Genomic DNA, 12327 nt, shown 5'->3' with positions numbered 1-12327 from the left:
ATGTGGCTGTTTTGCGTTCTTAAAGATACAGAAATATAGAGTTTCCTCTAAACTAATATTATTTAAATGATGCGAGTTGTTGTTTTTAGTCCCGTTTAAAGAAAACATCCCAAACACAGGTTCAACAGTTTCATTTGTTGCTCTTTATCCATTGGTTAGTGCAGATTTCAGTTATAGTACATTCCCATTTAATCAAAGCCTGTTTTAGATCAAAATCATCAATTAATCAATCTCCAGTTCAGCATCACTTACATAAATATTCTGGAGGATTTTAAACGGATGTTGATGCATTATTCCCCCGATTATTTACATTGCATTTCACTTTTTCTGGTTATTCGCAGCATTTTCAGTTATGGAGTCCTAAAATGAGACTCTTTTCTGTTAACTCCTGATGTAATATGTCAAAAAAATTCAACAAGGATTTTGGAACCAGTCCAGTGTTCAGATTTGTGTGCCAGAAGTGTGTAATGTACTGTAATGTGTACTTATACAACGCATTTCTTGTGTACGGCCATCCATCCAAAGCACTTCACAACCATGAGGGGGGTCTCTCCACTCCACCACCAGTGTGTGTAGCTCCACTTAAATGATGCGACGGCAGCCTCAGAACAACGGCGCCAGTGCTTCAGGGTGCTGCACCACACACCAGCTATAGGGGGAGTGGAGAGACAGTGATAGAGCCAATTCAGTGGATGGGGATGATTGGGAGGCCATTATGGGTAAGGGCCGATGGAGAGAAGGGCCAGGACACCGGGGTCACACCCCTACTTATCCGAAAGACGGTGCATGTTAGTGCATGTTTAATCAATGCCTCGATCATTTGTATGTTTATATTGCATATTAAAACAGTTTGTAACAACACAAAAGAAATCTATTTATTCAAAGTCCCTTTATTCATCAGGGGTCGCCACAGTGGAATGAACCGCCAACTATTCCAGCATATGCTTTACACAGCGGATGCCCTTCCAGCCGCAACCCAGTACTGGAAAACACCCATACACACTCATTCACACACACTCATACACTACGGCCAATTTAGTTCATCAGTTCCCCTATAGCGGATGTGTTTGGACTATTGGGGAAACCGGAGCACCCAGGGGAAAATAGCATTTTCCTCTTGTTGAAAAACATCATAAGAACAACGCTTAGTGGCTCAATGTATTACAACAGTGTTTTTAAAAGACTAAACACAATAAACACTTTATTAATATAAAAAACAACCAAACACATGTAGTCAGAACACAAACAAGTCGCCTTTAATGAAGTGTTGAGCGTTTCACCCAAAGAATAAACTATTTAAGTAAAATTCAATCAGACATCTCTAGCTCCGCCCACACTCTAGCTCCATTTACACCTACCTGGAATGATGAGGACGATGGCTCCGCCTACTTGTAGATTAATTTGTGCTCTTCAGAAACTTATGGGTGTCATCACGGACACTACGTCCATATTTTTAACAGTATTTTCAAAAGTTGAGTTTTGTCCATTATTGAGCCCATTTAGTCAACATAGAAAATAGCAACTTTCATTTTTCAGATTTTCATGCTCCTCCTGCATCTACAAAGCTCCTCCTCCTCAGTTAAGCCCCTCCTCCATCTACAAAGCTCCTCCTCCTTCAGTTAAGCCCCTCCTCCATCTATAAAGCTCCTCCTCCTTCAGTTAAGCCCCTCCTCCATCTACAAAGCTCCTCCTCCTCAGTTAAGTCCCTCCTCCATCTACAAAGCTCCTCCTCCTTCAGTTAAGCCCCTCCTCCATCTATAAAGCTCCTCCTCCTTCAGTTAAGCCCCTCCTCCATCTACAAAGCTCCTCCTCCTCAGTTAAGTCCCTCCTCCATCTACAAAGCTCCTCCTCCTTCAGTTAAGCCCCTCCTCCATCTATAAAGCTCCTCCTCCTTCAGTTAAGCCCCTCCTCCATCTACAAAGCTCCTCCTCCTCAGTTAAGTCCCTCCTCCATCTACAAAGCTCCTCCTCCTTTAGTTAAGCCCCTCCTCCATCTTTAAAGCCTCTCCTCCATCTATAAAGCTCCTCTTCCTTTAGTTAAGCCCCTCCTCCATCATTAAAGCTCCTCCTCCTTCAGTTAAGCCCCTCCTCCATCATTAAAGCTCCTCCTCCTTCAGTTAAGCCCATTCTCCATCTCTAAAGCCCCTCCTCCATCTATAAAGCTCTTTCTCCTTCAGTTAAGCCGCTTCTCCATCTATAAAGCCCCTCCTCCATCTATAAAGCTCCTCCTCCTTCAGTTAAACCCCTCCTCCATCTATAAAGCTCCTCCTCTTTCTATGAAGCTCCTCCTTCAGTAAAGCCCCTCCTCCAACTATAAAGCTCCTCTTTCTATGAAGCTCTTCCTTCAATAAAGCCCCTCCTCCATCTATAAAGCTCCTCCTCTTTCTGAAAATCTCCTCCTCTTTTTGCAAAGCCCCTCCTCCATATATAAAGCTCCTCCTCCATCTATAAAGCTCCTCCTTCAGTAAAGCCCCTCCTCCATCTATAAAACTCCTCCTCTTTCTGTAAATCTCCTCCTCTTTTTGCAAAGTCCCTCCTCCATCTATAAAGCCCCTCCTCCATCTATAAAGCTCCTCCTCTTTCTATGAAGCTCCTCCTTCAGTAAAGCCCCTCCTCCATCTATAAAGCTCCTCCTCTTTCTTTGAAGGTCCTCTTTCTGTAAAGCTCCTCTTTTTGTAAAGCCCCTCCTCCATTTATAAAGCTCCTCCTCCTTCAGTTAAGCCCCTCCTCCATCTATAAGCCCCTTCTCCTTCAGTAATGCCCCTCCTCCATCTATAAAGCTCCTCCTCTTTCTTTGAAGGTCCTCTTTCTGTAAAGCTCCTCTTTTTGTAAAGCCCCTCTTCCATATATAAAGCTCCTCCTCCTTCAGTTAAGCCCCTCCTCCATCTATAAGGCACTTTCTCCTTCAGTTAAGCCCCTTCTCCATCTATTAAGCTCCTCCTCTTTCTGTATAGCTCCTCTTTTTGTAAAGCTCCTCCTCCATTTATAAAGCTACTCCTCCATCTATGAAGCTCCTCCTCTTTTTGTAAAGCCCCTCCTCCATCTATAAGGCTCCTTCTCTTTCAGTTAAGCCCCTCCTCCATCTATGAAGCTTCTCTTTCTGTAAATCTCCTATTTTTGTAAAGCCTCTCCTCCATCTATAAAGCTCCTCCTCCTTCAGTTAAGCCCCTCCTCCATCTATAAAGCTCCTCCTCTATCTGTAAAGCCCCTCCCCATCTATGAAGCTCCTCCTCTTTCTGTAAAGCTCCTCATTTTGTAAAGCTCCTCCTCCTTCAGTTAAGCCCCTCCTCCATCTACAAAGCTTCTCTTTCTGTAAAGCCCCTCCCCATCTATGAAGCTCCTCCTCTTTCTGTAAAGCTCCTCATTTTGTAAAGCTCCTCTCCTTCAGTTAAGCCCCTCCTCCATCTATAAAGCTCCTCCTCTTTCTGTAAAGCTCCTCGTTTTGTAAAGCTCTTCCTCCATCTATGAAGCTCCTCCTCTTTCTGTAAAGCTCCTCCTCCATCTACAATGTGATGTATTTATTCTCAACATTTCCTTTTCAGAATTTTTCTTGAGAACACTTTGTCATTATAATGACTTTAACCTTTAACCTTATTATTGCCTGTCCCTAATCCACTTCTGTACATTCACTCAAAAACAACCAACAACTCAGATTTCTATCAAACATTTTAATTAACACATACACTGAACATACAAAATATTAAATACACGTTACCAAACAGTAATAAATAACAAAAATAGAGGAAATTTCATATAAAACTATAGTCATTTGAAAGTTTCTGAAGGCCACAGACTCGTGCGTTATTTATAAAAATAGATGAACCATTAAGGTAAACGTCAAACGTACATTAAATGACCTCAGCCTACAGGACCTTAGTGAAACACTGATGCAGCGGGTGTGTGTTCAGAGAGGTGTGTGATTGGCTGGCGTATGCTCCGTGTTGATGAAGTATGTGGTCAGTTGACCTTTCCCTTTCACATTGACCACTCCTCTCTGGGTCACTGAGTAACCCAGAGTCTGGGCCACCTGCGCAGTCTCCTCAGTTACCTGAAAACACGTCACAACATAAGAATCATATTTTCTTACATTCGCTTTTTTAACTCGTTTATTCATTTTCTTCAGCTTAGTCCCTTAATTTATCAGGGGTCGCCACAGCGGAATGAACCACCAACTATTCCAGCATATGTTTTACACAGTAGATGCCCTTCCAGCTGCAACCCAGTATTGGGAAACAGCCATACACACTCATTCACACACACACTCATACACTACGGGCAATTTAGTTCATCAATTCCCCAACAGCGCATGTGTTTGGACTGTGTGGGAAACCGGAGCACCCGGAGGAAACCCACACCAACATGAGGAGAACATGCAAACTCCACGCAGAAACACCAACTTCGAGCCATCGTGGCGCCCCTTTTCTTAAGTCTTTATTCCTAAAATATAGTTTATTTTCAGTGTACTGCGTTTATTCTCAACATTTTATTTAGACTTTCTCAAAATTAGTTTTTTTCTCAAAACACAACTTTATTTTTGAAATTTAATGCATTTATTCAAGATGATATTTGAATTATTGTTTCTTAAGTCTTTATCCTCAAAATGTAGTGTATTCTCAATGTAGTCAGTTTATTCTCAACATTTTATTTAGACTTTTCTTGACATTTTATAACTTTATTCTCAACATTTTTATTTTCATCATTGTTTTAAGCTTTTTATTTACTTCATAGAGAATCAATTTATTGTGTTTTAGACAGAAGTCGTATAATTTCATGAAAAGTACATTTAAAATGTAGTTATTCTCAAAATCTAATGTGTTCATTCTCAATGTTTTATTTAGACTTTTCTTAAAATTTCTCGACTTTTTACCTCAAAACAGCAACTTTATTCTGGAAATTCAATGAATTGACTTAAAGGGCAAATATTTTACCTCTTTTTTATGATTTAATATTAATATTCTGGCTCTTCTGAGTGTGCCAGTTTAGGTTCAGTTTAAAACACAGTTCAGATTTGTTTATTATAATGTGTTAAAAAGTGTCATGTTGGGGGCGTGTCCACAGCTCGCTGATTTAGGGGTGTGTTGCTTCACATGTAAATTAGTTTCGGCTTCACGCCAACGTAACAAGGGGGCGGGGCCATGAGCTCACCCGCTCTGTGTTTGGAACAGAGTCTGACAGGCAGACTCAGAGAAGGAGAAGGAGTGAGAGGATCAGCAATCAGTCGTACATGTACGACTCTGACACAGACCAAGCAGAGAGTACAAAATCATTTGTGTCTTTGTACAGTTTTACAGCCAACTGTGTGCTAGTTTCAAGTGCCGAGCTTGCACACAGAAACTAATAACCACACACACTGAATTAACTTTGACTGAGGCACCGGATGCGCCGCTCGAAGCCGCAACACGGCACACCAGACACTCTCTGTGGCGCGGCAGAGACATGAAGTGTCCCGAATCGTCGCGCCACGCATTTTTGAATTGTAAACATAGGTTTCTGCAGCGGTCCGCGGCGCCCAGCCATCGACTTGAGTGTACCCTGATAGAAACCGATGTTTAGAATTGTAAAACGCATGCTAGTTAAGATCACAGGGAGCTTCTGGGATCACGAGAAATGCAAACGGCTGAAGTATAAGGTAGACTCAATGAGAAGTACACATGTTTGCAAACCTACCTAAAGATACAACCAATAATTCAGATTAGAGCGATAATGTGGAGAATATTGCTCTTGTGTTGAGCCCAATGAGCCTTGCGTCTAAAAATAGAGCTAGCGTGTTCCTTTAGTCATATCGCTTCAACTCACGCTGAAAATGGCGGACGTGAATCAACAAACTGAGGATATGATGACGCGCCTGTCAATCAATATTGGTGGGCGGGGGGACCGCTCTCCTACGTAAAGTTGCAGTCGATCTGAAAACCGCTCCAATTGGTCCACCGTTTTTATGTTGTTAAATTGAAAAAAAAAGCACTGGGTGTGCTTATATCACCCCAATATGACGCTCTATACACCATACATGCACATATGTCTGTCCAAACAGCTTGAAAAGTAGATTTTTTACCATAGGTGCCCTTTAACGTTTTATCCTCACTATTTTTTATTATTTTAATAATTAAAAAACTAAACTCGTTACATTTTGAAAATATTCTTAAAAAAACGAATTAAAATAAAACAATTCTGAAAATAAAACATTGAGTAAATTCCTTAAATTTCAAGAATACATTTATTTGAGAAAAAAAGTCGTATAATTTCACGAAAATCTATTTAAAATGTAGCTATTCTCAAAATGTAATGCGTTATCCTCAACATTTTATTAAGACTTTCTTCGAAATTTGCTTGACTTTTTACCTCAAAACAGCAACTTCAATGTAAATTCAATGGATTAATTATTATAAGTCCATAAACTTATATTTATTTAAAGTTTTATTCTCAGTATTTTTCATTTTAATAATTAAAAACTTGTTACGTTATGAAAACTCACGTTATAAAAGCCTGTAGTAACAGGAGTAATATTAAACTACTTTTAGTACTGCCAAAATCACAAAGCAGAATGCAAGTCATTGTATAACAGTGGTTTGTTCTGGTGACAATCCAATACTAATATTGCTAAAGGGGGCTAATAATATTGACCTTAAAATGGCTTTAAAACTATTAATAACTGCTTTTATTCTAGCTGAAATAAAACAAATAAGACTTTCTCCAGAAGAAAAAATATTAGAGGAAATACTGTGAACATTTCCTGAATCTGTTCAACTATTAAATAAATTCACAGGAGGGTGAATCATTCTGACTTCAACTGTATATACGTTTAACAAAAAAATGTATTAAAGGGTCATTAGTATTAAAGGTATTAAAAGATTTCAAGATGCTGATGACTGTTAAACGCATTGTCATCGTCTTTTGAAAAGTGTCCATGTATGCTGATATATTTGTGTAAGCGCTGACCTGTATTTTGTCCAGGACTCCAGTGCTGTCCATCCGGCTGGCCACGTTCACTGTGTTTCCCCAAATATCATACTGCGGTTTATGAGCGCCGATGACGCCTGCGATTACAGGCCCGTGATTTATGCCTGAACACAACAACACAACACCAATGACTCAATCACATTCATGCAATACCATGAACAATAGAATATCTCTTTTTCTCTCATTCATTTACACCCTGCACAATAAGGCGCAAGACGTGTTTGGCGTGATTTGTTGCTTTTTTCAGACCAGCGCAACAGGAATTTTCAGGTTTTGCTTCACATTGTTTAAATAGCAAATCCATTCGTGCGCCACTCTGTGGACTCATGTGTGTGCTGGTCTATAAAGGAGGTGTGTTAAGGCGCATTGTTGATGCATTGCTAATTTGAGGAACTGAAATAGACCGCACCATTGACCAACTAAAAGCTGCTCTAAAGTCCAGCAGAGCGTGTTAGTTATGAGCCTGTGCAGGTCCAAACACTTACACACTGCTGAATACACACAGGATGAACAGCAACACACAAATATCTTTACAGATGAAAACAATTAAAGGATTAAAATGATCCAGAAATGATGATTTTCTACATCAATATAAACACCACTGCCTCCATGCCTTCTTCACCTCGGGGGGCTTTTTCAGTTCATTCATGACCATCTGCATCTGTATAATGTTATTATTATCAGCAGTGTTATTGATTATCTGCAGATTTATATCTGTTTTAATAAACACAAGTGTAGATTTGTCCAGCTGTGGGGTTTTGGAGACGTCTGCATCACCATATGGGTCATCAGAACAGGACGTGTGTGTGTGGATATAACTCAGTGTTTTGACCACACTTCATTATTATTGTTCATTTATTCCTCTGCTGGAGATTAGAACTGAGTTTAGAAATAGTTTTGACACAAATCTTTGAGCTTAACAAAGGAAATTAAATATGTGGGATAATGGATGTGTTCAGTGGAGTGAGTCTCCACCGTTTTCTTACTCCACCAAAGTAAAGGAGTAAAGTGAAGAGTAAAAGTAAAGAGAAAGTAAAGAGGCTGAATGGAGGAGGCTCGTTCTTTATCCTCGCGCTGCAGATGCTCTGTTTAACTGTTTTCTCACTAGTGAAGCGTTCAGTTTTTACACTTACAAAGTCGCCATGTAAATAGCAAATGCATGATGGAGTGACGCAACTGACTCTTAAAGGGAATGAGAGACGAGACTCTGATTACACTCAAAACACGCCCAGAACTCATCAGGAGAATAGGCACAACCCTGTTAGACCATGCACAGCGACGCAGAGCATATTTATCCATCCTTACAATAGCAAAAGTGGATTCAGACACGGACTTATTGCTTTTTACGCCATGCACTTTAGACTTTGCGCCTATGCCGTTAAAGTAGAGCACATTGTCTTGTTTTCAGAAATAATGAGTCAAAATTAAGTGAGTTTTCCTTAAAACAGGAAAAATATTCTGCCAATTGGGAAAGCAAAATAATGTTATTTCTGAAAACAAGATTATATTTTGTGCTTGTCTAGAAAATGCTTCTTGATTTGAGAATTTTTTGATATTTGGACTAGAAACAAGACCAAAACTCTAAGTAAGAACAGCATTTCTGCAGTGAAAGAGTAAATAATTCTGCTGTAAAATGATGATTTTGCAATTTTGTGTACAGATAATTTGAATTTACATCTTAGTTGTGTTCTTTCTCTTTTCCTAAACAACAAAGAGAATGTAAAAAAAGAGGAAAGATCAAATAAACAAAAGAAAGTTTGGGAACATTATGATTTTTGGTCCCACTTTATATTAAGTGTCCTTAACTACTACGTACTTGCATCACAAAATAAATACAATGTACTTACTGTGTTCATAATGTATTTGAGAACACTTGTGGTGCTCTTGGGTTGGGATAGCGGTAGGGTTATGGACAGGTTTGGTGGTATGGGTAGGTTTAAGGGTGAGTTAAGGTGTAAGGGATGGTCAACAGTGTATTTACAAATGTAGTTACAAAAATGAATTACAGATGTAATTACATACAGGTATTTAATCAAGCATAAGTACACAGTACATACATGCATCTACACAGTAAGTACATTGTAACAAATTATTACTTTTGGTGTAAGTACATTTTAGTTAAGGTCACTTAATATAAAGTGGGACTTGATTTTTAAATAAAAACATTTTGTGGTTACTAAGACATATTAAGCATGGTATTTGTGTTGTAACTAATCTGCCAAAAAACATGGTTACTACACATTTAATACAATAAAACCATGGAGGAAGAAAAACAAAGCTTTGATTTACCAATTCTGAGTTTGAAGCTGTTGAATGAGTGCATGTTGATGTTTTCCAGTTTGCTCATCAGAGCGATGGCGAAGTCAAGCATGCAGCGCACCTGGCTGTAGGAAATGTCAAACACCTGTGCATGCAGAAGACACACACATGCATTTAATTTTACACTTCTTAATAAAGAATTGTGGTACATTTCAAGTCTTTTCCATTCATTTTCCATCAAATGTAATATCACAGTACACAGAATTAATATTAATGTAAAATAAGCAAAAGACTTAAATGGGATAAGAAACATCTTATTCTGATACGAATTGTGTTTAACTTATTAAAAATGGATTCACTTTTTAGACCATAACAGAGTTGACAGTAAGAGAGTTGACGATAGGAGAGTTGACGGTAAAAGGGGGGACAATAACACAGTCGACGATAACAAAGTTGACGATAACAGAGTCGACAGTAACAGAGTTGACGGTAACACAGTTGACAGTAACAGTGTTGACGGTAACAGTGTTAACGGTAACAGTGTTGACGGTAACAGGGTTGACGATAACAGAGTTGACGGTAACTGTTAACGGTAACAGAGTTGACGGTAACAGAGTTGACGATAACAGAGTCGATGATAACAGAGTTGATGGTAACAGAGCTGACGGTAACTGTTAACGGTAACAGAGTTGACGGTAACAGAGTTGACGATAACAGAGTCGATGATAACAGAGTTGATGGTAACAGAGTCAATGGTAACAGAGTTGACGGTAACAGAGCCGATGGTAATAGAGTTGACGGTAACAGAGTTGACGGTAACAGAGTTGACGATAACAGAGTTGCTGATAATAGAGTCGACGGTAACAGAGTCGACGGTAACAGGGTCGACGGTAACAGAGTTGACGGTAACAGAGTTGACGATAACAGAGTTGCTGATAATAGAGTCGACGGTAACAGAGTCGACGGTAGCAGAGTCGACGGTAACAGAGTTGACGGTAACAGAGTTGACGGTAACAGAGTCGACGGTAACAGAGTTGACGGTAACAGAGATGACGGTAACAGAGTTGACGGTAACAGAGTTGATGGTAACAGTGTTGACGGTAACAGAGTTGACAGTAACAGAGACGATGATAACAGAGTTGACGGTAACAGAGTCGATGATAACAGAGTGGACGATAACAGAGTTGACAGTAACAGAGTTGACGGTAACAGAGTTGACGGTAACAGTGTTGACGGTAACAGTGACGATAATAACAGAGTCGACGGTAACAAAGTCGATGATAACAGAGTTGACAATAACAGAGTCGATGGTAACTGAGTCAACGGTAACAGTGTTGACGGTAACAGAGTTGACGGTAACAGAGTCGACGATAACAGAGTTGACGGTAACAGAGTCGATGGTAACTGAGTCAACGGTAACAGTGTTGACGGTAACAAAGTTGACGGTAACAGAGTCAGTGGCAACAGGGTCGACAGTACCAGAGTCGATGGTAACAGAGTTGACGATATCAGAGTTGACGCTAACAGAGTTGACGCTAACAGTATTGACAGTAACAGAGTTGACGGTAAAAGAGTTGACAGTAACAGTGTTGACGGTAACAGTGTTGACGGTAACAGGGTTGACGATAACAGAGTTTACGGTAACAGAATTGAAAGTAACAGAGTTAACGATAACAGAGCTGACGGTAACTGTTAACGGTAACAGAGTTGACGGTAACAGAGTTGACGATAACAGAGTCGATGATAACAGAGTTGATGGTAACAGAGTCAATGGTAACAGAGTTGACGGTAACAGAGCCGATGGTAATAGAACTGACGGTAACAGAGTTGACGATAACAGAGTTGATGATAACAGAGTTGACGGTAACAGAGTTGACGGTAACAGAGTTGACGGTAGCAGAGTCGATGATAACAGAGTTGACGGTAACAGAGTTGATGGTAACAGTGTTGACGGTAACACAGTTGACAGTAACAGAGTTGACGATAACAGAGTTGACTGTAACAGAGTCGATGATAACAGAGTGGACGATAACAGAGTCGATGGTAACAGTGTTGATGGTAACAGAGTTGACAGTAACAGAGTTGATGGTAACAGTGTTGACGGTAACAGTGACGATGATAACAGAGTTGATGGTAACTGAGTCAATGGTAACAGTGTTGACGGTAACAGAGTTGACGGTAACAGAGTCGACGATAACAGAGTTGACGGTAACAGAGTCGATGGTAACTGAGTCAACGGTAACAGTGTTGACGGTAACAAAGTTGACGGTAACAGAGTCGATGGTAACAGAGTCAGTGGCAACAGAGTCGACAGTACCAGAGTCGATGGTAACAGAGTTGACGATATCAGAATTGACGCTAAAAGAGTTGACGCTAACAGAGTTGACGGTAACAGAGTTGACGGTAACAGAGTTGATGATATCAGAGTTGACGCTAACAGAGTTGACGATAACAGAGTTGACGGTAACAGAGTTAAATTTCAATCTCACCTGTCGCTCCTCTACTTTGGCAGGTTGGGTCAGTCCAGCCGCTGCCATATATGTGCTGCCGATGGTCTTAATCTTTTCCACAGCACTGAACTTTGGCTTGTTGAGGAGCTGGAAAACAGAAAAAGACAAGATATGAGAAAGGTGGATTCAAATAAAAATAAACAATCAAATAAATAAATAAATGTCCAGTAAACCTCGTCAAAGTCTGAAATGATCTCGTTGAGGAAGCGCAGACACTCCAGGCCATTGTTGTTAACGCTGCTTTCATTGTAAAACTCTTTGAAAAAATGCGGCACAGACGCAAACATGACGCAGACACACTCACATGACTTACTGTACAAGTCCTGAAACACACACACAATGACACACATTTAAATGACACACATAAAACAAATTCACTTTACAGAATTAAGATGTGACCTATGACACACACCAGATGCGGATGAAGCGTTAAGCTCCAGTGATTTATATGTTACATCAATGGAAAGATGCAATCAGACACCCTGTGGAGCTATTCGCACGAATGAGGTGGATTGAGCGAATGTCACAACGCAGTGTTTTAAGTGTGTCGTATTCAAGCCTTTCTGCAATGATGAGTCACACAAATGCAGTTGCAACATTTG

The 12327-nt window shown here is 40.0% G+C and overlaps 1 protein-coding gene across 1 annotated transcript in view; it reads right to left on the bottom strand.

Moving 5' to 3' along the window:
• Positions 1-3652: 3652 nt before the first annotated feature.
• The window catches only part of LOC130231520 (adenylate cyclase type 2), an 81462-nt gene continuing 72787 nt past the window's right edge, over positions 3653-12327 (bottom strand). Inside the window, exons 24-28 of the mRNA XM_056460856.1 lie at positions 11899-12048; positions 11705-11812; positions 9246-9360; positions 6936-7060; positions 3653-4047 (exon numbers count right to left, since the gene is read on the bottom strand). Of these exons, the coding sequence (XP_056316831.1) occupies positions 3904-4047; positions 6936-7060; positions 9246-9360; positions 11705-11812; positions 11899-12048 (642 nt within the window). The 3' untranslated portion in view covers positions 3653-3903. The remainder of the gene's footprint in view (positions 4048-6935; positions 7061-9245; positions 9361-11704; positions 11813-11898; positions 12049-12327) is intronic.

The sequence above is a fragment of the Danio aesculapii genome, chromosome 7, assembly GCF_903798145.1.
Source record: "Danio aesculapii chromosome 7, fDanAes4.1, whole genome shotgun sequence".
Classification (NCBI taxonomy): Eukaryota; Metazoa; Chordata; class Actinopteri; order Cypriniformes; family Danionidae; genus Danio; species Danio aesculapii.
The sequence above is the reverse complement of the archived record's forward strand: the minus strand, read 5'-3'. Positions and strand labels throughout refer to the sequence as shown.